The sequence below is a fragment of the Lycium barbarum genome, chromosome 1 (assembly GCF_019175385.1).
Source record: "Lycium barbarum isolate Lr01 chromosome 1, ASM1917538v2, whole genome shotgun sequence".
In the NCBI taxonomy this organism is placed as follows: domain Eukaryota; kingdom Viridiplantae; phylum Streptophyta; class Magnoliopsida; order Solanales; family Solanaceae; genus Lycium; species Lycium barbarum.
In genome coordinates, this window is record NC_083337.1 from 162,145,331 (window position 1) to 162,167,731 (window position 22,401).

At 36.9% G+C, this 22,401-nt stretch overlaps 3 protein-coding genes across 4 annotated transcripts; all 3 read right to left on the minus strand.

Moving 5' to 3' along the window:
* Positions 1-266: 266 nt before the first annotated feature.
* Positions 267-7,828, minus strand: LOC132603136 (probable carbohydrate esterase At4g34215). Of its 2 annotated transcripts, XM_060316052.1 has the most exons (4): positions 7,312-7,828; positions 5,504-6,184; positions 2,932-3,934; positions 470-605 (listed from the first exon to the last, which is right to left on the minus strand). In XM_060316052.1, the coding sequence occupies exons 2-3, from the start codon at positions 6,038-6,040 to the stop codon at positions 2,933-2,935; spliced, it is 1,539 nt and encodes a 512-aa protein (XP_060172035.1). In that variant the 5' UTR covers positions 6,041-6,184; positions 7,312-7,828; the 3' UTR covers positions 470-605; position 2,932. The 2 variants fall into 2 exon arrangements, with proteins under 2 accessions (XP_060172044.1, XP_060172035.1); XM_060316061.1 differs by lacking the exon at positions 2,932-3,934 and having other exon boundaries at positions 267-605; positions 7,312-7,749.
* A 4,123-nt stretch (positions 7,829-11,951) lies between these two features.
* On the minus strand, positions 11,952-16,053 carry LOC132617331 (calmodulin-like protein 3). The gene is made up of 2 exons (XM_060332318.1): positions 15,975-16,053; positions 11,952-12,846 (listed from the first exon to the last, which is right to left on the minus strand). The coding sequence occupies exons 1-2, from the start codon at positions 16,051-16,053 to the stop codon at positions 12,107-12,109; spliced, it is 819 nt and encodes a 272-aa protein (XP_060188301.1). The 3' UTR covers positions 11,952-12,106.
* Positions 16,054-17,628: 1,575 nt separating this feature from the next.
* On the minus strand, positions 17,629-21,480 carry LOC132603156 (chloroplast stem-loop binding protein of 41 kDa b, chloroplastic). Its single transcript, XM_060316086.1, has 10 exons — positions 21,293-21,480; positions 20,538-20,672; positions 20,313-20,399; positions 20,134-20,224; positions 19,935-19,989; positions 19,383-19,443; positions 18,775-18,996; positions 18,349-18,465; positions 18,168-18,257; positions 17,629-17,967 (listed from the first exon to the last, which is right to left on the minus strand). Exons 1-10 carry the CDS (start codon positions 21,392-21,394, stop codon positions 17,788-17,790), a joined length of 1,140 nt encoding a protein of 379 aa, XP_060172069.1. The 5' UTR covers positions 21,395-21,480; the 3' UTR covers positions 17,629-17,787.
* Between the last annotated feature and the right edge of the window lie 921 nt (positions 21,481-22,401).

A 22,401-nucleotide genomic window follows, 5' to 3' on the forward strand; every position in this document is an offset into this window, starting at 1 on the left:
AGAGGTGTCCGACTCAAAGTCCGAGGCATATGCACCCAATTCCAAAAAAATGTTGCTGCATAAGTTGCTAATTTAGATTTCTTTCTCCTTGCTATATACTCGACTTAGTTAAGAAAATACAAAAAGAGGTTTTCAGAAAATTTTACTGCATTAATATAATAGCGTTTGTTTTGCGACTGATATATAACCAAAGCAACGGGTCTTATTTAAAGTAGAGACATGAAGAGACACAGAAAATGAGTCAAGACATGAAGAGACACAGAAAATGAGTCAACTTACTTCAAAATAATATACTTCATTTTAGTTATATGAGCACTCTCGTTATGTTCATGAGCCAGGATTAAATATCTTTTAAGAATTACACGCACACAGTAGCAAATTTCTCAAGATGAAGCAACACAAAGTTCTTGTGGTGCAAAATGGGTAAGGTATGCATCAGCCAACATTTGGCCTAATTTAACTTGAGCCTCTGTGGTTAAATGGAGATTATCTTCCTTAAGCTGTAATCCCATGGCATCAACACATACAACATTTGGAAGATCAATCGCCTTTTGCGCTTCTCGAATCTTTTCAACATATTTCTCATCTCCTGATGCAATTGCAACCTGGAGGACAATGCAATGCAGTTAGAGAACATGTTATAATGTTCCAACTACTTTGGTCCATGAAATTTTAACATCAGCTAGATATATGATAGAGAGATAGAAACAGAATTAGATATCGGATCTATCAACATTCCATGTAAGGAAACCACCAAAATTTTGCTCCAAATTCCTAACTACAATTGCCACAATCCTTCAAGGATTTTGTTACATGCATCAGGCTGATTTGAATTGGCCTAGCGAGTAGCGATTTCACAAAACACTTTTTATTCAATGGCAGACAAGATGAGGGAAGCGAGGCTGAGGTGGTTCGGGCATGTGAAAAGGAGGTGCGAGGATGTACCAGTAAGGAGGTGCGAGAGGTTGGAGGTAGCAGGAGTTAGGAGAGGTAGAGGTAGGCCGAAGAAGAACTGAAAGAGGTAATTAGACAGGACATGGCACAACTTCAGCTGACTGAGAACATGACCCAAGATAGGAAGGTATGGAGGTCGAAGATTAGGGTAAAAGGTTAGAAGGTAGCTAATGTTTACCCCGAATTTGGCAAATCAATTGAATTTGTACGCGGGTATAGGATATGTGTTTGAATCTCGATATATTTGATGGATACAAGATTCGTATGGTTAAGATGTGAAGAAAACGATGATGCTTAGAGGACCACTGTGGATTTATACATCTACTAACATATAAGTATTATTTGTTTGAACAAGTAATAGAGATGAACACAATGATTCCGGACCAAAATCTAATATTGAGAGAGAGATTTGTATATATCTTCTAGTACAAAAATGTTGTTGATCCCAGGGAGCCAGCCCTTACAAAGGAGGGGGATGTGCTCTATTTATAGTGTGACCTCCATGGGTCTCATATGATGTGAGCTAATAAAATAATAGCAATAAGGACAACTCTGCACGGATTTGGTGGGATTAGACTGACGGCGCCGTCTGACACACGCATGGTGGGTAGTTGACCAGGACAGGACGTTACTGACGCTTGACCCGCGTGCAACGGCCACCCGGACCAACGGCTACTCGGACCAACGGCTACTCGGACCAACGGCCACACGGACCAACGGCTACTCGGACCAACGGCACACGGACCAACAGCCGCGAATGCTCGGGTCACCGGGCTTGGTCGTTCCAATGACGAAGAAGGCAGATCAATCGGCCCCCTCGCTCCACCGGTTTGCCTCGCATCCGGTTTTTACCGTATACAGATAGCCCCACACTTCCCGGATCTCCGATCTATCGGAGTAACGGGGAGTGGATAACTTCCGAAACCGGTGGCCCTGTCAGCTCGTCGTTACCTTTTTATTTCTTCGTTTTGAATGTTTGCCATTATTTTGGTCATGATCGTTGGTCCGTTTTAGGACAGGTCGACTCATAGTCGTTAATTCACCGTGCCCGTGGGACTTATCCGATGCTTCATAAGTTCAGATGTCTCCGAATTACGATAGGCATTTTCTTCAGGGTCGGTATTTTTTCAACCTTGGCAAAGTTTTTGATGTAGCAATCCCTGTTTTGGGAGAATTTGCCGAGCTTTGGCTTGGGTCATTGTGACCTTGTCGCCTTTGTCGAATTTCTGGCACAACCCTCGATATAGAGTATGTGAGTGGGGCAGTGCCAGAATACGGCGGTTACCATCGGGGCGAAGTCCTTTTAACAGAAAGACACCCAAGATTTTGTTATACCAGCCTTTGATGACTTTGTGTTTGCAAAATGTTTGTACATATGAGAATTTTAATTCCCTCTGCCTTGTTGTAGTAAATGAAAAATGGGACACGATTCATTATGATCGTTTGGTCTTTACATCGGAGGCTATGGCCGGTGGCCGGGCCGTAGTTTTGCCGTAGCAAATGTTGAATGGGACACGATTCATTATGATCGTTTGGTCCTTACATCGGAGGCTGTGGCCGGTGGCCGGGCCTTAGTTTTGCCGTAGCAAATGTTGAATGGGACACGATTCGTTATGATCGTTTGGTCCGGTCTTGACTTGTTGAGCCCCTCCGTTTTCCACTAACCGGGGTAAACCTCGATGTGGGTATAAGTCCCCTAGTATTTATCCGAGCTGCGAGGTCGGGTGAGTGCTATCAAGCCCCCACTTCGGAGGGTGTGACTTCGAGTTTCCGGGTGCTGGTCCCTTATCTTTGTTGAGTAACACGTTGTACTTGTTGCCTCATTAAAAACCTAGTCGGAAAACCCATTTTGGGACAAAACCGTACTAAGGAAAAGAGTGCAACACGTGTTTTCAGACCTAGATTCTAACTTTATCCGGTACTTGACTTCCTGCAAAAAAAGAAAGAGGTCAATAGAAAAACACGAGGAGTCCATACCTTAGTCCGTCCTGAAGCTTGGTTTCTCCGGATGAGAATATGGCCGGTACCTCTCCCTCGATGATCTGGCCTCCGGTTCGTAATTCTTCCTTGGTCTCTCCAGACTTTTGTTCATAATTACGGGCCCCGGGGGAAGCTCGAGTTGGTCATCCTCCACCCGAATCTTCGACTCGTACCGGTTATGGACATCTGCCCATGTCACAGCCTCGTATTCCACCAAGCTTTCCTTTAATTTGAACGAAGTCGTCGAGCTCCGAACATTGAGCCCTTTTGTGAAAGCTTGTGCAGCCCATTCCTCCGGAACCGGGGGAAGCTCCATTCGTTCCCTTTGGAACCGGCTGACAAATTCACGCAGTAACTCATCGTTTCTTTGGGCAATTCGGAAAATATCCGCCTTCCGAGCCTGCACCTTTTTGGCTCCGGCGTGTGCTTTTATGAAGGCATCGGCGAGCGTTTCGAAAGAAGTGATTGAATGCTCGGGCAGATGATCGTACCAAGTCAATGCTCCTTTTGCTAGAGTTTCCCCGAATTTTTTCAGCAACACGGATTCGATTTCATCATCTTCCATATCATTGCCTTTTATAGCACAGGTGTATGAGGTCACGTGTTCGCAAGGGCCCGTTGTGCCGTCATATTTTTGGATATCCGGCATTTTGAACCTCTTCGGGATCAATTTCGGAGCCGCACTCGGACGAAAAGGCCTTTGAATGTACCTTTTCGAGTTTGGCCCTTTTAGCAAAGGTGGAGCCCCCGGTATTTGATCCACCCGAGAGTTATACGTCTCGACCCTCTTTTCGGTCGAGTCTACCCGTTTTGCCAAAGTTTCGAGCATCTTTAGAACCTCGATGAAGGAACTGGCTCCGGAACCGTTACTCTCGACCATCCGTGGCTCGTTTCTTCCGATTTCGACAACACCCTTCGTCTTCCCCGGGGTCGCTTCATCTCCTCCGTTTTGCAACCGGGCTATTGCGATTCCCTGTTCAGCAATCGCCGCTCTCTGTTCCTGCAACATTTCAAAAATTAAACGCAAGTCAATATTATCATTCGGGGTATCCGGTTCTTTCCGGACTTGTGTCCCGGACAAAGTAATCGAATTGTTAGTATTTAAAGGGTCAGTGGGGTTTGGCAATCCTCGCGGCCCGCTGCCTTCATTTTCGGCCACGATCTCGTTGTTGTTGACGTGACCAGATTGCCCACTGTTAGCCATTTGGTCCGTTTCTTCCGAGACGGACAGCACATGTTTTCGATTTTGATGGGTAAGATAGAGATCAAGATCAAAGACCACTATTATCCTAGCCCCACGGTGGGCGCCAAACTGTTTACCCCGAATTTGGCAAATCAATTGAATTTGTACGCGGGTATAGGATATGTGTTTGAATCTCGATATATTTGATGGATACAAGATTCGTATGGTTAAGATGTGAAGAAAACGATGATGCTTAGAGGACCACTGTGGATTTATACATCTACTAACATATAAGTATTATTTGTTTGAACAAGTAATAGAGATGAACACAATGATTCCGGACCAAAATCTAATATTGAGAGAGCGATTTGTATATATCTTCTAGTACAAAAATGTTGTTGATCCCAGGGAGCCAGCCCTTACAAAGGAGGGGGATGTGCTCTATTTATAGTGTGACCTCCATGGGTCTCATATGATGTGAGCTAATAAAATAATAGCAATAAGGACAACTCTGCACGGATTTGGTGGGATTAGACTGACGGCGCCGTCTGACACACGCATGGTGGGTAGTTGACCAGGACAGGACGTTACTGGCGCTTGACCCGCGTGCAACGGCCATCCGGACCAACGGCTACTCGGACCAACGGCCACACGGACCAACGGCTACTCGGACCAACGGCCACACGGACCAACGGCTACTCGGACCAACGGCACACGGACCAACGGCTACTCGGACCAACAGCCGCGAATGCTCGGGTCACCGGGCTTGGTCGTTCCAATGACGAAGAAGGCAGATCAATCGGCCCCCTCGCTCCACCGGTTTGCCTCGCATCCGGTTTTTACCGTATACAGCTAAGTGTTGTTGACTTCTGTGTGGGAAGAGAGGGGGCGGGTCTCTTCCTCTCCTCTAATTCCTGGATGTGCATTACTATATGCTGCCATAGTTTTTTCTTTTTTGTATCTTGTTATTTTGCTATCTCTGTCTGATATTATTGTGCCAGGTACTTTTTCTGAGCCGAGGGTCTACCGCAAACAACCTCTCTACCTCACAAATGTAGAGATAAGATCTGCGTACATCCTACCCTCCCCAGACCCAACTAGTAGGACCACACTGGTTTTGTTGTTGTTGTTGTACTTTTTATTCTTATCTAAACTTTTTTTTTGACAACAACTGCACGAGGGAGAAGAGCGGTTGAGGGGATCTTAATATCAACCTCATTTATTGTTTTTACTATCTGAGATAATTTATTGGGAAAAAAGATGCATAGAGAACAATTAAACTTCACGTTATAGTATTTTTAGTGTTGAAAACTGGGCAGTACTAATGTTACTTATTTCAAACAAGCATAGCATCATTTAGGTTTGAAGCAAACTATATTAGCTAACCTGAATAATTGGCAGAGATGGCAGATGCAAATCAGCACGAACATTATGTATTAACTTCTCCATATTAGCCTTATAGGTGTCAGCACAATGCTGAGATAATGTATCACTCTCTCCTTGATACCAAAGCAATGCCTTGATTTCTCCACCATGATGCATGGCTGCTCTAGCTCTCTTGACCATATTGACATACAAATGCTCCCCATGGGCCCACTCCTTTATCGCGGTCCCTCCTACAGCACATGGCACTAACCCAATGGCTTCCACTCGGTCCTTGATCGCGTTTGCAAATGACATTCCAGGTCCAACACCACAGGTCTTTTTGGAATCAATGTCATGGTGGAGTGGCTCACGTGCCACCTCCCAGTGGAGGTGTGTACTAAGACGGAAGATTCTAGAAGCATCAGGAGAGCACTCGTTTGGTACAACGCCGTCCCAGTGATGCTTTTCTACTCCACCGCGACCAGCCATGTTACTCTGCCCCGATAGAATGAACACATTTTTGGAGGAATTAGCTTCATTTTCCAAGGTCGAGGCCATAGCTCACAGTTCAAGATGCTGAATCAGTGCTGTGATTGAAAGTGGTTGTCGCTAACCAAAGACACTGATGGTGAAAAACTTAGAATCCCTCAAATTTGGACTATCTATCTGTCAATAATTCTTCTTAATTCAACACCTCTGCTGCTGTTATACAGAAAAATCATTTATCAGAAAACTAAAACCGATGGGAAACGTATTGAATACCACTCTTACTTATCAGGAGACTGATGATATACATATATTTACAAGGGAAAGACAAGAAAATTGAAAAGGATACATCATACATTCAATCAAAAGGAATAAACAATCCAAATGCTTATAGCAGAAACTGTGTTTGGCAACCAATGACAACTATGCATCAGGCCCAAACAAATTCGGCAAGCTATATATATGAATCCTCACTGATACTCCATTTAAACTCGATGCTGATTAATCCAATCAATAATCATATAAATGCTGATTAATCCAATCATATATTCATCCTTTCAAAGACGAATTAAATCTTAAATGTACCCTTCAGTAAAATCTTTTTCCCCTTCCTAAATTGATCTCTTGCATTTCATATTCAAAATTACACATAAATTGTTCGTTTTTTAAAACAAAACCTATAGAATATCACCTACATCGAAAGTAATATAACTTGCAACATCAAAAGAATACTTGAAAAGCTTAATTAAAAAAAAACACAAAGAAGCCAAAAGTCAAAAAGTCGCATTCCTTTTTTATTTATTTATGAAACTCTGTAGGTAAAATATTAATACAATCAAACCTCTCTATAACAACATTTCACTATAACGACCAAGTTTTTTTTGGGACCGACGTTCATATTATGTGATATTATATGTTCTCTATAACAACATCTTGTATAGCAACAAAAAAATATCCGGACAAACGACATCATTATAGAAAGGTTTTAGATTAAATTCACTAAAGCATCCAAATACATCTAACAGGTCATTTAAGCAGTTCCTAAATGACATCTCTCCCAATCAATTGATAGATTATTACCTTAAATGTTACCGAAAGACACCCTCTTTTCTAATTAAAATCAACTTAGCCCACTAAATACACGAAATTAATGAGATCGAAACAATTAGATAATCCCCTTAACACAAAAATAAGTGAAATTATAATCTATTAATGCTAAACTAAGGGTAATTTTAAGTTAGGAATGAAAACTTTAAAACTGAGGATCCAATAAATGGAACACCACAAATTAACAAATTGAACAAAATAGGCAAAGCAAATCGGTAAGGGGTAAGAAAAATTACCAGAGACTTGGGTTGAAGCAAAATATCCAAGTAAATTGGACAAAGAAATTGATTACAATTAAAGAATATGAGAATTGCGTGGTTCGCGAAGAAGGTGGACAAAAACGACGCCGTAAAGGTCAATCTAAAGGGTCGTTTGGTTGATTAATAATGCTGAAATTTCACGCAAGGATTATTTTTTCTGTTAGATATTTAATTTGTGCGCTCTCTCTCTCTCAATTTTTTTAATGCTAAACATTGAATAAGTGAAAGTTTAGTTGGGTTGTCAAAGTTAATGCAATCATCTACGATGGCCCGCAGATATTGAAGCAAGAAGACTTGCATCTCTACCTACAACACGAACACAAGCTGTGCTTCTGAAAATTGTGATTGAAACTTAATGACAATAATTTCCACTTTAGTGAGCTAAATTAGTTGTATTTGGAAAGAGGAAAATGAAAGGGATATTGGTATAGATATATACAACCTCAAGTATTTATTGGCATATATTTAGGGGATATTGACATAAATATTTACTAGCATATCTTTAGCCAGGGATTAGGTTTCCCAACTGAAGCTAAAAATGTTGGTATTTTATAGCAAAGTCCAATTGTAATCCAATATTTACTAAGACGGTAAATATTCTTTCCTTATTTCATGATCAATAATATTATTTTACGGAAAAGGGCCAAATATACCCTTCTACCATTAAAAAAGGGTTAAATATACCCATCGTTATATTTTGGGTCCAAATATACCTCTAACATTATATTATTGGCTTAAATATATCCCTCCACAGTTAAGTTTGTCCAAGGTGGAGCCTAATACCACATGTCACTCATATTTCAATGAGGTGAACACCATGTGGCATGCTACCTCACTAATCAAATCCAATTTTATCCCACCTCCCCCTCCTTCCATATCATCTTTCACCATTAGCACCTCCCCCTCCACAATTACCATACCCTTTTAAAATTAATTTTAGAGGAGTTGTATTGAGATACCTGAAAATAATAGACTTGAGGGTCGAAGCCATGGTCACTGAATTGTTGAGGTTCAACAATGGGGAATTTGTTTGACCTTTTGGTTATTTCTGTGGGAAAATGGGACTACTACTATACTATGCAAAAAGACTAGAAATTTGCACTGGACTAATCCAATTCAGGTGTAAATCAAACGACAAATGAGAGGGAATAGAGTCAATTAGGAATTTCCAATTCACAACCAGTTCTTTTTTTTTTTTTTTTTGGAAAGCAAAGTCAATTAGGTTCGTCCTTAAATAACTGAGATTTTTCTTCCTCAAATCTGAGATTTTTTTTCTTAATTAACTGAGACTTTTCCGTCTGTAATTAATTTTAAAAGGGTGTGGCAATTATGGAGGGGCAGGTGCTAACGGTGAAAGATGATATGGAAGGAGGGGAGGTGGGGTAAAATTGGGTTTGGTTAGTGAGGTGGCATGCCACATGGTGTCCACCTCATTAAAATGTGAGTGACATGTGGTATTGGCCTCCACCTTGGACAAACTTAATGGTAGAGGGTTATATTTGAGTCAATAGTATAACGTTAGGGGTATTTTTGAACCCAAAGTATAATGAAGGGTATATTTGACCCTTTTTTCAATAGTATAAGGGTATATTTAACCCTTTTCTGTATTATTTATGATGTATCTAGTAGTAACATTCTTAACATAAACACAATACATATTATACTCGTTCCTAAAATAGTTGACGAGGGTTTTGTGTTGCCTTTATTGAGGAAATCTCAAAGCTGTCACTCGACTTCATAAGGATTTAATCCAATTTCGAGATCTACATATTATTTTCAATCGCATCATCACATAAGGTATCATAGCCAATTTACTAATTTAAATCCATAACAATAGATATTGGGATATTTGACAACATTTTTTGTAGAATACGGAGTTAATGGCGGTGATTCGTACAAATATCAAGTTTTGAAGATTTCATTGATACAATAGCAAAACAATTGAAGGTGGACATCAAAAATAATTCTTTAGAAATTCATTACAAGGTTGACGAGGATTCTCCACAAATATTTTGATTTATAATGATATGGGTTTACGTGTACACATTGAGTTAAAGAAAAAAAAATGAATTTGAGTGTAACCATTATGTATAACAGTTAAGGTGAATAATATACATGGTTCCAATATAAATTTGAATGATGAATCTTCGTCTAGATGCATGAAAATTGTTGGTATACATGAAGGACCTAATGGTGATACAGTTCCAAGGAGTTAAATACACCTAACTACTATTGACTTTGCCATATAGAACTAATTTGTGCATTATTGTGAAATCTAAATTTAACGTTGAAAATACTCCATTTCGAAGAAGAGTTCAAAATCGGCAGTGTGGAACAAGGCAAGGCCTTGCGGAGGAAGGTCCAAAGCATGGAGACCCTTCGCTTTCCGCGAGCTAGGGAGTGTGAAGTGGGAATTTGCACGAAGGCTGGAAATCACAGGGACCTCGCGGAGCAAGGTCCAAAGCACATTTGTCATGCTTTGTGGCTCACGCCACACAAGCAAGGATCAACATTGGGGAAAATTTCACTAAAATCGGAAATGCACAAGGCCTCGCGGGGCGAAGCCCATCGCAAGGTACGACCTTACCTTGGAGCGTGTGCGTGAGGTGTGTCTAGCGGAGCTGAAATAATTCTAAGTCCAAGCCGAGTTTGGATGACCTTTTGAAGACTTTTGCTACTACTACAAAATAGACCCTAAGTCGTTTTGAGAGGGGCTCAGCCGTTTTAGCACACGAGAGCAAGGATTAGAGTTGTTCTTAGTAGGGCTATCTTTTTAAAATCGAAAATGCACAAGGCCTCGTGGGGCGAAGCCCATCGCAAGGTGCGACCTTGCCTTGGAGCATGTGCGCAAGGTGTGTCTGGCGGAGCTGAAATAATTCTAAGTCCAAGCCGAGTTTGGATGACCTTTTGAAGACTTTTCCTACTACTACAAAATAGAACCTAGGTCGTTTTGGGAGGGGTTCAGTCGTTTTAGGACACGAGAGCAAGGATTAGAGTTGTTCTTCATAGGGCTATCTCTTTTACCCTCATTACTTCATCTTTTCTTAGATTAAACATGATCACTATATGTTGTAATCAGATTATGAGTAGCTAGCTAAACTCTATAGCTCGGGGGTTGTGGTGTCACCATGAGTATTGACGTTTGAATAGTATTTTCATCTTAGTGGCTTATTCAATACGATTCTTAATTGCTTGATTGCTTGCGCAATAGTCGAGTTCTTTTTTATTATTTGATATACATGCTTGAAAGAAATGTTGTTAGATTAGAGAAGAAGTAAAGAGAATGTGATCTGATTATACCTAGACCAGGGCTAGAATTTGTGACTAGGATAGACATATATACCTAGGCACCGCATTCAATTAAAAACCGTAAATGAATTATGTTCTTAACATGTCAATTCCATAGATATATAGGTGGAGAACTGTTTTGAATAGGCGAGTAGTATTTCGACCGAATATTACTAGAGTTAATAATCTGGTTAATTAGCAATCGTGAATAAAACTGCTACGGTGAAATACTTGCATGACTCAATATGATCGGTAAACCAAGCACACCCCTGGAATACTATATCTCTCTATGTTAAAAATCCAAGCTTTGAATGAACATTCGTGACAAATTAAATCCAAGCTTTGAACGAACATTCGTGACAAATTGCTAGCGTACTTAATTAGTCTTTTAATTTATGTAGTAGCTTATAAAACAAACAACTCTTTTTTGGAAATACTTGCTTAAGCGGTAGTAGTAGTGAGCTCTAATTTAACCGTTGATCATAAGTCTATGTGAATACGAGCAGTCACTGTATCACAAAACTTCTATATTCATTAATTACTAGATAATATGTATAACTGAATGTGTAATGATACTCAAATTTGACACTTTTTAAGAAGTGAAATTTAATAATAAAACTCTCGCAATGATTCAAACGAAACCCTCCTTGTAATGATTCAAGCGAGAAATTATGACAAATTAACAAGACTTAACTCGTCAAAGGGGTATAAATTTTACCGAAGTTTTTTCGGAATGTAACGATTAGGGGAAAGAATAGATTTCTATGGAATTTTTTGGATCACTACTAGCAGAGTAGATGGACAGATAATCGCGTAATGGGACTTGTTTAATGGATAAAAGCTTTAAAGGATTAGAGAAATTCGGATATAAATCTTTTCTTTGGGTGGAAGAATTTGATTCTATTGTCATATTTTTCTAGAGCAGTAAATACTTGAAAACAAGTTATCTCATAAACACATGCTTTTTGGAAACTCATTTTAATTGTAAGCCTAGGTTTGGACTTCAAGATTGAAAGTGTTACCCAACGGATACCTACCTGACACCAAATGAGAAGAAATAAAAAAACTCCTAATGGAGCCCCCTCTCGCATTTTCATTGTACCAATCATTTAAAGTTCTTATTAAAGACAAATTGACCATGCACCAAAGACATTAGTACCACAAAGAAACAGATTAATCCAATAGTTGCAAAACATACCTTTAGCTAATTTGAAAAATTCCTGAATCCCTTTTTCTAGAAGTTCATGAAAGATCTTTTTTTTTTCTTCCCTTTAATTTGTAATGGATCCTTCGCACAATTTGAGGTAGAAGAGAACCCAAACACAATATAACACTTGAAAAAATAAAATAATAGCAGCAACAAATTTATTTACAATGTCACAACCTATGAAAATAAAAATAAAAACGGAATTCTTTCTTGCTTTTCTATTTTAAAAAATAGCGAGAAAAAAAAAACGAAATAATAATAATTAAAGAAAATTAACTAACTCAATGCAGCAAAACCACCCCCTCTCATCATCTGTTTAAACTCTGCAAAATTAACCATTCCATCTCCATCAATATCCACTTTCTTAATCATTTGTTTACAATCCTCAACCGTCCTTCCTTGTTTTAATCCTAATGATGCTAACACAGATTTCAATTCATCAACACTAATAAACCCATCACCATTTTGATCAAACACATTAAACGCTTCTCTCATATCATCTTCTTCATCACGTTCATCCATAATTGTCTGGTAAAGTGAACCAAACTCATCTATATCAACACAACCGTCACCATTAACGTCGACATTAACGATCATTTGGGTCAATTCCGGGTCGGGTATGAATATACCCATGTTCTCTAACGAATCGTTTAATTCCTTTTTTGTTATACGCCCGTCGTTGTTACGGTCGAATATTTGGAATATTCGTTTGAGTTCGTTTGTGTCCATTCTTTTAATGGGGACCGGCAAGTGGTGTTGACGCGCCGGTGACAGCGCGTGGGGGTGTTTAAGAAAGGAGGTGAGTTTTTTGGGGATTAAGGAGAGGAGAAATGTGTTGAAGAGATTGTAAATGAAGAGAACTCTGAAGAAAATGGCTGGTAATTGCATTTGGATTTGAGAGTTTGTATATAATGTGTGGTTTTTTTTTTGGTGAGAAAAAATAGGAGACAAATTTGGAGAACGTTTGGGGGGAATATATAAAGGGGAAGTTTGGAGAGACCAAATAATTAAAATATCTTAAGAGAAAAATTAAGTTTGCTTTAGTAAGAGCTAACATAATATCCAAAATTAAATTATTGGTGCTATAAAATAGGATTCTCCTCCAAAAGAGCTATCCAAGACAAAACGTTTTAGGGGACCATGAAAATATAAATAGTGTCAAAGGGAATTCGACATATAATATTTGTTCATAATAGACTTTTTTTTATCTATTCATACAGTAGCATTCTCCGAGAAAAGGGTGTCAAATGACAACCAGATAATTTCGATTTGCCCATTCAATGTCATTGTTATTGAATAATGCATTAAACTTATATTAACCAACAATGTAAAAAATGCTTACATTATCATGTTGCTTTCAGCTGTCGTAATAGGTCCTTACCATGTATTGTAGATCACTAATCCATATTTATAATGTGAGTTAGGTGTAATTAACTTTCAAGTGATTTGATGGTAATTTTTTTTTATATATTATTAAAATTTCTTGCCATAACCACCTAGCTTATTGTATCCGCGAGATATTTTAAAATTGTTATGCTCAGACTTAATTTTATAATTGTACTAAAAAATTCATTTATATATAAAAATTCAATTACTAACACATGATATTATTATTCTAAAATGTAGAATTCATAAAATTCAAATCTTCGCTCCACCTTTAATCACCAATTCATATGTGTAATAAAAAGTTAGTTATAACCGGCTTTCAAGTGAGCTATTGTGTAAATTTCTTTATGCTATCATTCTGAATTAGTTAAATTTCTTGCCATAACATCCGTCACCGGATTAGCTTATTGTAATACGTGAGAGATATTTGCACTGCCAAGATTAGACTTACATTAGTTTCTTCTATTAAGATTAAGATGACTAACATATAGAAACTTGTATTAATTCTCTATATTCATTATGTTGGTATAATTTTATCTTCTTTTTTTAATGAGAGGATCTTAGAGCTGTCTTGAATCAATTGGATCTGACAATTGCGCGTTAGATTTTAGTTGCGGATAGGGCGTGGTTATTATTTTATTACAATAATAACATTAATGAGGGGTGGGATTCTCAAAAAAACGCGTTGTAATTATTGGTTGATTCCGTTTACCTAAGGCTTTTTATTTAATGGTATCCAACTGGGAAATTAATAATGAACGTACTAACAGTACTACTTTTAGGTAGAGTAACAGCTTGTTTGACCAAGTTTCTAAAATTAATTTATTTTAAAAGTATTTATTTTTTAAAATACTTTTTAAAAAAGCATTTTTGGTGAAAAACAGTTTGTGTTTGACCAATTAATTAAAAAAACACTTTTGAACAACAATTAGTGTTTGGCCAAGCTTTTAAAAAGTGTTTTTATTTGTATTTTTCTCAAAAGTACTTTTAAAAAAAGTGTTTTTGTTTTTTTTAGCTTCTAAAAAATTGTTTCTGCTACTCCCCAATAGCACTTATTTTCTCTCAAAAGTTTGGCCAAACACCTCACTTTTTTTCAAATAAGCAATTATTGAAAAAATAAGTACTTTTGGGGGAAAATAAGTTTGGCCAAACAGGCTATAAGTATATTCAGAGATGTTTTAATTACTAATAAATCCGAGCGTTAAAATTAAAAAATAAAATACTTTTGTGCTGTAAGCTACAAATTCGTGAAGCAACTTTAGTATGAAAAAAAAAAGGGTCGTTGGCGTTGAAATTTAGTGGAATTAAGTTCTCTCTACTAAGAATACTAGTATATGTTCTGATGTTAAGGTTTATCGTACTATTTAGTTTTTATAAAGAAAAAAAGTATATACCTTTCCAATTTCTTAGTCAAATTATTACACCAACTTCCAGCACATTAAGAACTCAATTAGCCAGTGTTTATAAAAATTCTCAATACAAAGTCTTACCTAATATGCAACATCGGAAAATATTGCCAGGAATTTCAATGACGTTACTTCATTAAGAATAACAACAATTTTGACATATTTATCTGTAACTCTAGTAGATTGATTGAATGAGAGCTACATTTCAAGGGACAAAATAATCTGAACAAAGAAATTTAAAATCAAAACTGAAAAAGTAGATCTGTGTTAGTTGGTCTTATGTATATATTAAGCAAATTAATAGTATAATTAATTAGGTCCTAACTTAAATGAATCAGTCCAAGCTAAACAAAAGAACACTCCTACTTATGGGGCAACTTGTTTTTCACTATTCTATTTTCTATTCCGTTTTCAGCTATCCGACTAATTTAAATTTGGGTCGAAAAATTCCACTTTAAGTAAAATATTTCATATCAATTACGATTTATTTTCAACGTTTAAATTTAAAACTTCTAATTAATAAAAGAGAAGTACTTATGAATAACCCCATCCCAAACTTTAATGGTAGGGCAACTTGTGTTAAAAAGAAAAAGTTACTCAATGTCGACGAAAAGAGAAAGGAAATCAATAAAATGGCGTGGCATGCAGCACTTTATCATATTTGTATAACAGGAGGTAATGAACCAAAGGAAACCAGAAAATTTGGAAAAATGACCGTCTTAACGGATCTTAAAAGAAAGTCCAAGGTGACAATAATTAGGTCCCTACTTAAATGAAAATGGACCCAAGCTAAACAAACGAACACTCCAACTTGTGGGGCAATTTTTTCCCCATCCAATCCGATGTTAAGTACACATGGGCTCGACTAATTTAAATTTGTGTTGAAAATTCCGTTTTGAAAGTAAAACGCTCCATATGAAAGATGACTTTATTCCCTAGCTCAAATTCGAAGACTTTGACTGAAAACAAAAGGATACTCACCGCTCCATATTAACCTTTAACGACGGGCAGCTTGTTAAATAGATACTCACCTCGACGAAAAGAGAAGGATATCCATAAAATGAAACACTTTAATCAGATAAAAAATTTGCATGTGTCATGTCTTTACATCAAATAAATAGATGTATGATAAATATATGTACTTCTATTACTTCACTATGATTAATTAATTAATTAATTAATTAATTTTACTATATTAAATCACTTAACTATCATAACTTAGATTAATCTGATATTAACATCCGATGTGGAATAGTATTTACCCCATAATAAGTTAAATCAATTTGGTATTAACCGGATCCGATACGCAATAGTATTTACCCTTTAATTGTATCATACAGTATTTGTATAACACGATTTCTCTTGAGCCGAGGATTTTTCGGAAACAACCTTCCTGTCTTCCGCGTACACTTTATCCTCTCCAGATCCCATATTGTGGGAGTTCAGTGGGTATATTGTTGTTGTTGTAGTATTTGTATAACACAAAGTAATCTAAGCAGAAACTTTTGAAATAATGACCGTTATTAACGGATCTAAATAAAAAGTCAAAAAGGAGATAATGAATGATTGGAGTTATACGTTGGGGAATGAAACCGGCCGAGTAAAAAAGCCGGCTAATACGCGTTATAATTAGGTACACCTAGCGGCCAGCAACTATATGATAAAACTTTTATTTTAAACAGAAAGGTATTTCTACTTTCTATTTTATATTTACATCAAATCAACATGGAGGCAATTATTTTCTTGAAAGCTAGAAAAATGTAGTGTACGTGCTACGCTCTTGCCCTTATTTATATCGGCACCCGTGTGACCACAATATTAATTGTGTCCCCGTGCTTAATCTCCTCCAAACTTTTCTTCAAAGCATTATGTACTTGTGTGCATAAGTATTACAGTACTTTACTTCTAACAGCTAAAATTGAATTATGTAAGTTGATACAGTCTGAGTGCGAGTAATTATTTATAGTAATTGACTCCATCACCATGAACATATACTATTTTCTTAATCAATTTTTCTAATAAAGCCGTAAAAATAAATTGGATCGTAGAAGCTGGTTATCTATTACGTTAATCAAGTGAGAATATGCAAAAGAAATGAATTATCGGTTATCCCCTAAAGGAACATATGCTAATATTTCATTAACCAATAAAAATTTGGGATAACAGAATGGGTAATCTGCTGTTTAATTTGTATGAATTATTGAAACAGAAATCAAACTACACATTGTTTAGTTCGAGTTGAAATCTTAATATAAAAGGCTATGATTTATGTTTCTTCTGGGTAGCCGCTCATACATAAAGATTACAATGATGTTTTATTTTCCCATTGTATTTCCAACCTTAAAGCTTTTTCACTTGGCAAAATATATTCTTTCCTAGAACTGCAAATCATTTTCAATCATTTTAGTGAGTTCATTGCTGGTAATTCTATTTTGATCCTTTACTAACTTGAAACCTAACATGTTCATTGGAGGTGAAGGTTCCTTTCAACTTGGCTAGGCTAGAAGCCCTAGAGGAAACGAGCTAGCTAGAAAGCCCCAAAAATAATTACTCAGCACTTGATGTTTAAACACCAAAACCAGAGATCATGGCTTCCCATAGTTGGCTAGAAACTACTCCCTCCGGATAAAAAAGAGTGTCCACTTAGCTTTTTTTTCTTGAGTCAAAAAGAGCGTCTATTTATCAAATCAAGAAAGAATTAACTTTATTTTTTCATATTTTCCCTTATTAAGTGTTATGTAATCAAATCTCAATACCTATTTAATTAGGGACAATTTAGTCAAATTACCTATTTTATTCTAGAAGTTAGTATTTTCTTAAGAAGTGTGCAAATGACTAAGTGGACACTCTTTTTATCCGGAGGGAGTACTTTTTTAAACGAAATGTCGGTGATAGCAACACATTAATGTCATGGTTCTGTCTGCTTTTTCCTTCAATAGGCGGCCAAATGACTACAGGATCATCGGTCTACTCTACCTCAGTTAACCCCTCCCCCAAAAAAAAATGTTGAAGGCAAAATGACAATACTTCTTATTCATTTCATCTCAGTTCAGTTAATGTACAAGCAAAACCTCAAATAGCTTCAGAGTGAATTTGGTCACTAATACTTGTGAACTTTTTGGAGGAAAAGCAAGAAACCAAATTTCAAAAATGAAAAACAAAATCTTAGCTCTGGGGAACTAGTTTCTTTTCAAGAATGAGATCATCTGTAGAGAAATCAGCTGCTTTCCTGAAAGTTCCCCTACCGAAATCTAGGTTGTAAGAGTCTGTAAGACCTTCCACCAGGTCAAAATCTGGTTTCCATCCTAGCAGAGCCTTTGCCTTTTCGATCGATGTAAAGAAATGCTGCATTCATATTTAGACTTTCGACATTAATACTAACGAAAAGACAGATATTAAACAGACTACTAACAGCTTCAACCAAGGAAAAAAACTTACTATATCATTTACAAATACCATATTACTATCTTGATTTTTCTAAAATGACAAGTATTTTGGATTTAGTAACCATGACAAGTAAAATGGACCGGAGGAGTAATATTTACCTGGTCACGGAATGGGAATGCTTTCTTCTTGCCAAAATCAAACTCCTTAGGGTTGTAATGAACAATCTCGGGTTCAGGGAAACCACCAGCCTGGATGAAGAACATTGACGGTCAAATGGCTATCATTTCAAATTTTTTCCAAGCAATATATAAGCTAAAATTGACGGGAAAAAAAAGTTACCTTGGCGCAAGCCCTAGCTAATCCATCAAAAGTGACATATTTCTCTCCAGATATGTTAAATACTTGCTTGCTTGCTTTCTCATTTCCAAGAACCTGAACAAAAGCCTTTGCAAGATCCTGCCAGTATCCAACCAAAAGCAAAAAAAATTATCTTGTAGACACAGGACTGTGATCCTTATTTGAGACGACTACTAAGCTCATTATGCTATAATGCGGTTTGACTCTAAGTATTTCCTGAAAGTGGATCAAGAGTATATTGATCCTACTTGGAAAGCATATTTCCTGGTCTCTACTAACTGGAGGCCACTTTTAAATATCGAATACTTATAGTTACTAAACAAACATGTCGTCTAAATCTTATACTAGAAAGGACATAATTTCAAGTTTACAGCATGTGAACTACTCTTCCGATATGTGTTGACTAACCTTCACATGTCCAAGTTGAGTTGTTTGCAGCCCTGAGTTAGGAACTGGAATTGGGCGACCAGCTTTCAATCGGTGGAAGAACCACTCTTCAACTGGATTATAGTTAAGTGGCCCATAAATATAAACAGGCCTCAGAGAAGTCCAATTAACATCTCGTGATACTAACAAGCTCTCCGTCTCAAGCTTTCCTTTATGCCTGCTCTTCGGGTCACCTGCATCAGCCTGTTGACATTGGGCAAGAAGTTTTTGTTAGCCTAGGAAGAAAAAAAAAAAGAAAAGAAAACTACAGAACAGAACGTAGGGTCAAGATAAGAACAAAAATTTGAAGAGAGGTCGAAGCAAGGTGCAAATAGGACAGAGCAGATAATAAGAATTTTGTAAGTGCCTCCGATCGAACATTATTTTTAAGTTGGAAACTGGAATTGAAATATTTAAAATAATCTCCTGAGTAAAACTCCTCCTTGTTTGAGCACAAAAGTTGCTTTTTAAGCGTGTCTACTAACCAAAATGACAACCATGTGTTGTTTTCTATTCTTCTTAACTATCTAGTATCACAAGTGGACTGACAATAAGCTCAAAAATTAACCATAAGCTACTACCATACTGACCTCAAAATGTGGTAAATAATCAGTTTTGAGGTATACACCAGCTGAAGAGCAGTATATGTACCTGAGGTTTATGGCGAAATTAAAATATCAGAGAAAAGGAAACACCACAATCCGGTCAATCAAATAACATTTACCTAGTCACGCCTACACCATCAACTCATGAGCAAATTTCTTAAAAATTTTCAAGCTAATGGTATAACAGGAATGATGGTTATCTGCGACAAAACTGATTGACAATTGTCTTGCAGTATTGTTTATCCTTGTTTAACTTGGCAAACATGAAATGTATGATTGCCAATCTTGATGGCACATCAATTTATACCTTTTGTATCTTAATGGAAGAGATTGTTTAGCTTCACAGTTCCATCCTTCAATTTTAACTCTTTTACAAGCAAAACGATTTCTCTGTATTGTTATATTGCCTTAAATTAAAAATGAAATCATAAATTGATCAGCCTACAGCTGTTTACTGGTACAGGCATGGAATTATTGCAGAAATCCATCCTCAACGCGAATAGTTCATGATAAGTATTAAGAAGATTCATAGCTTACTGTTCTAGATTAGGTAATGCATCCAATATTGGTGCCACTTCGGCTGCTTCACGTCCTGAATAACAAAGAACGATTCATGAACAAGATGCCAGAAAAGGGGAGGAAATGGAAAACACTCTTCTACTAGAAAGAAATCGTTTGTAACAAGAAGAAAAATAGAGAAAATACATTGAGATACAGAATAAAACACCCATATTACCATTTATGTCATACACAACATCAAAGCCCTCTGCAGAAAGACTACTCTTCACAAAATCGAAATCCATTCTGTCACCCTTCAAGTGTAATAACTGCAGTTGGAGCAAAAAATCTCATTACTTAGAGTAACTCAAATCATGAAATCAAAGCGCTTTAAAGCTACTCAAATATTCAACATACCTTGGAGGAAAAATCAGCATAATCCTGGTCTGATTCACCTGGTAATTGTTGAGAGATTGGAGCTTTTCCTCTTGTGAACAAAGTAACCTGCATTTGTGAATCATTGGAAGATTGTGAATTTTCAAGGTAACTTAGAACATCAAAGGTTAAAATCTTCGATTGGTGACAACGTAGAAGTTGAAAAATAATTTGAACTTTAAACAGAGCTTAGGTTGGGTTGATTACCTGGTGGCCTTCTTTTACAAGAAGTCTAGATAGAAAGACACCAATAAATCGAGTGCCTCCCATTATAAGGATCTTCTTGGCACTTGATGCTGTAACACGCAATGCTCCTTTTGGCTGGAATGGTTTCCTCTTATACTACAACCATCATATAAAAGTAAACCAGAAATCCTATCAACTCATTATGCAGCAAAGGAAAGCAGCAGTTTCTTGATATGTAGAATATGAATAAGCATCAATTGCCAACATTGTGAACAACTAATACTCACTCTTTCTTTTCTTGCTAAAGCCAAAGATTACCTTAAAAAGGCAAAGAAAACAAGTGCTCAATGAAGTAGGTTGAGAACCATGCGGTCTCATGTTCAAATTTCAGTGAATACAGTAATTTCTTCCTATCTGTCCGAGCCTTACTGGACAGAGTTACCTATACGGTGGTGGGAGGTAGTAGGTACCCGTGGAATTCATCAAGGTGGCGCTGGCCTGGACACCACGGTTATGAAGAAAACATTCTCACACTATAGACAGATATTATAGCCCAATGTCTAGGGAAAATTACATTTTTATAATGTTCTTGAAACCATAGTAGTAAGCAGATAAAGGTAGGATTTTTATGCAAATTATGAAATACTAGCTAAACCCAAGACATGGTTTTGGCAACTGAACCATTCACAGTATCATACAGAGTAACAAAAAAATTCTACCCAACCCCACAAAAAGCACACCATTTCCTTTCTGGTAAAGTGGGTACTAATAAGTACCTGAACTGAGGAGACTAATCTGGCACCATTGAAGTCAGAATGGGAAGAAGGGAGGACAGAGAAAGAAGGCTGTTTGTGTTGAATAGCAACCAAACTAGCCATGTTGTTTTTAATTTGGTGCCTCCTTCCTCAGTGAAGGAAAACTTGGGCAGAGAATAAAAAATAAAGGCTATGATGATTTTCTTGTTATTGTCCATTTCTTCTTCTTCTTCTAGTGATTATGATTTGTTCTCATTCTTACAATTGAGATAAGACAGAGACCCCACTTGGAGTCCCTCCACAATTTTCAGTTATATCCACACTTGCCACAGCCTTTAGTTCACAGAAAAAAGCATAGCCTCTCAATCTGCCCATTCTTGATTGGCGCAGAACGACAATAAAAGCTTCTTTAGTTTTTGGTCTCTACTTCAAAGGGATAAGCAAAATTAATTTCGATATAAAACTCTGTAACTATATAGTAGTACTAATACTATTGAGTTTTTTATTAAAATAGTGAATTATTAATATGTTCTCAGTATAAATAGTGCAACGTCTGATTTTTAGTATTAAAATCAATGTATTAGTTTGCTCTGCCAATTGACGCTCCTAGTTAGTTTAGACTTTAGATGATAACCTTTTTTTTCCTTAATTAGTCAAACTTGAGTATCTTGATAGTAACCACCAAATTAATATCCTGTAGTAAGTCCTCTCTCCGTCCTAATTGTAAGAGTTGTTTGGACTAAACTATCTTAATTATGATTTCTTTTCTTTTTAAGTTGACATAATTATCATGGGAATTTTTTATTTTTATTTTTGATTGGTAATTATCATGGATATTAGAAATGTGTCAAGGACAAATTTGAAAAAAAAAAAAAAAAAACAAGATACTTCCTTAATTTTGTAAAACATCAATTATTTTGAAGTGGAGAGAGTTTATTTAGAAGTCAAGGTTAAATGTATTAACACCATTGATGCTGGCTCAGCTGTCAAGGTGGGTGGGGGGAGGGTGGGGGTTGGCTAAGCACTTCGCACATTTTATATCACAAAGTTTGTGCATAAAAACTAATCTTTAAAAATTCATAGAATTAGAAGAGAAAGGTAAAAAGAAGAAAACAAACAAGAACACTGCA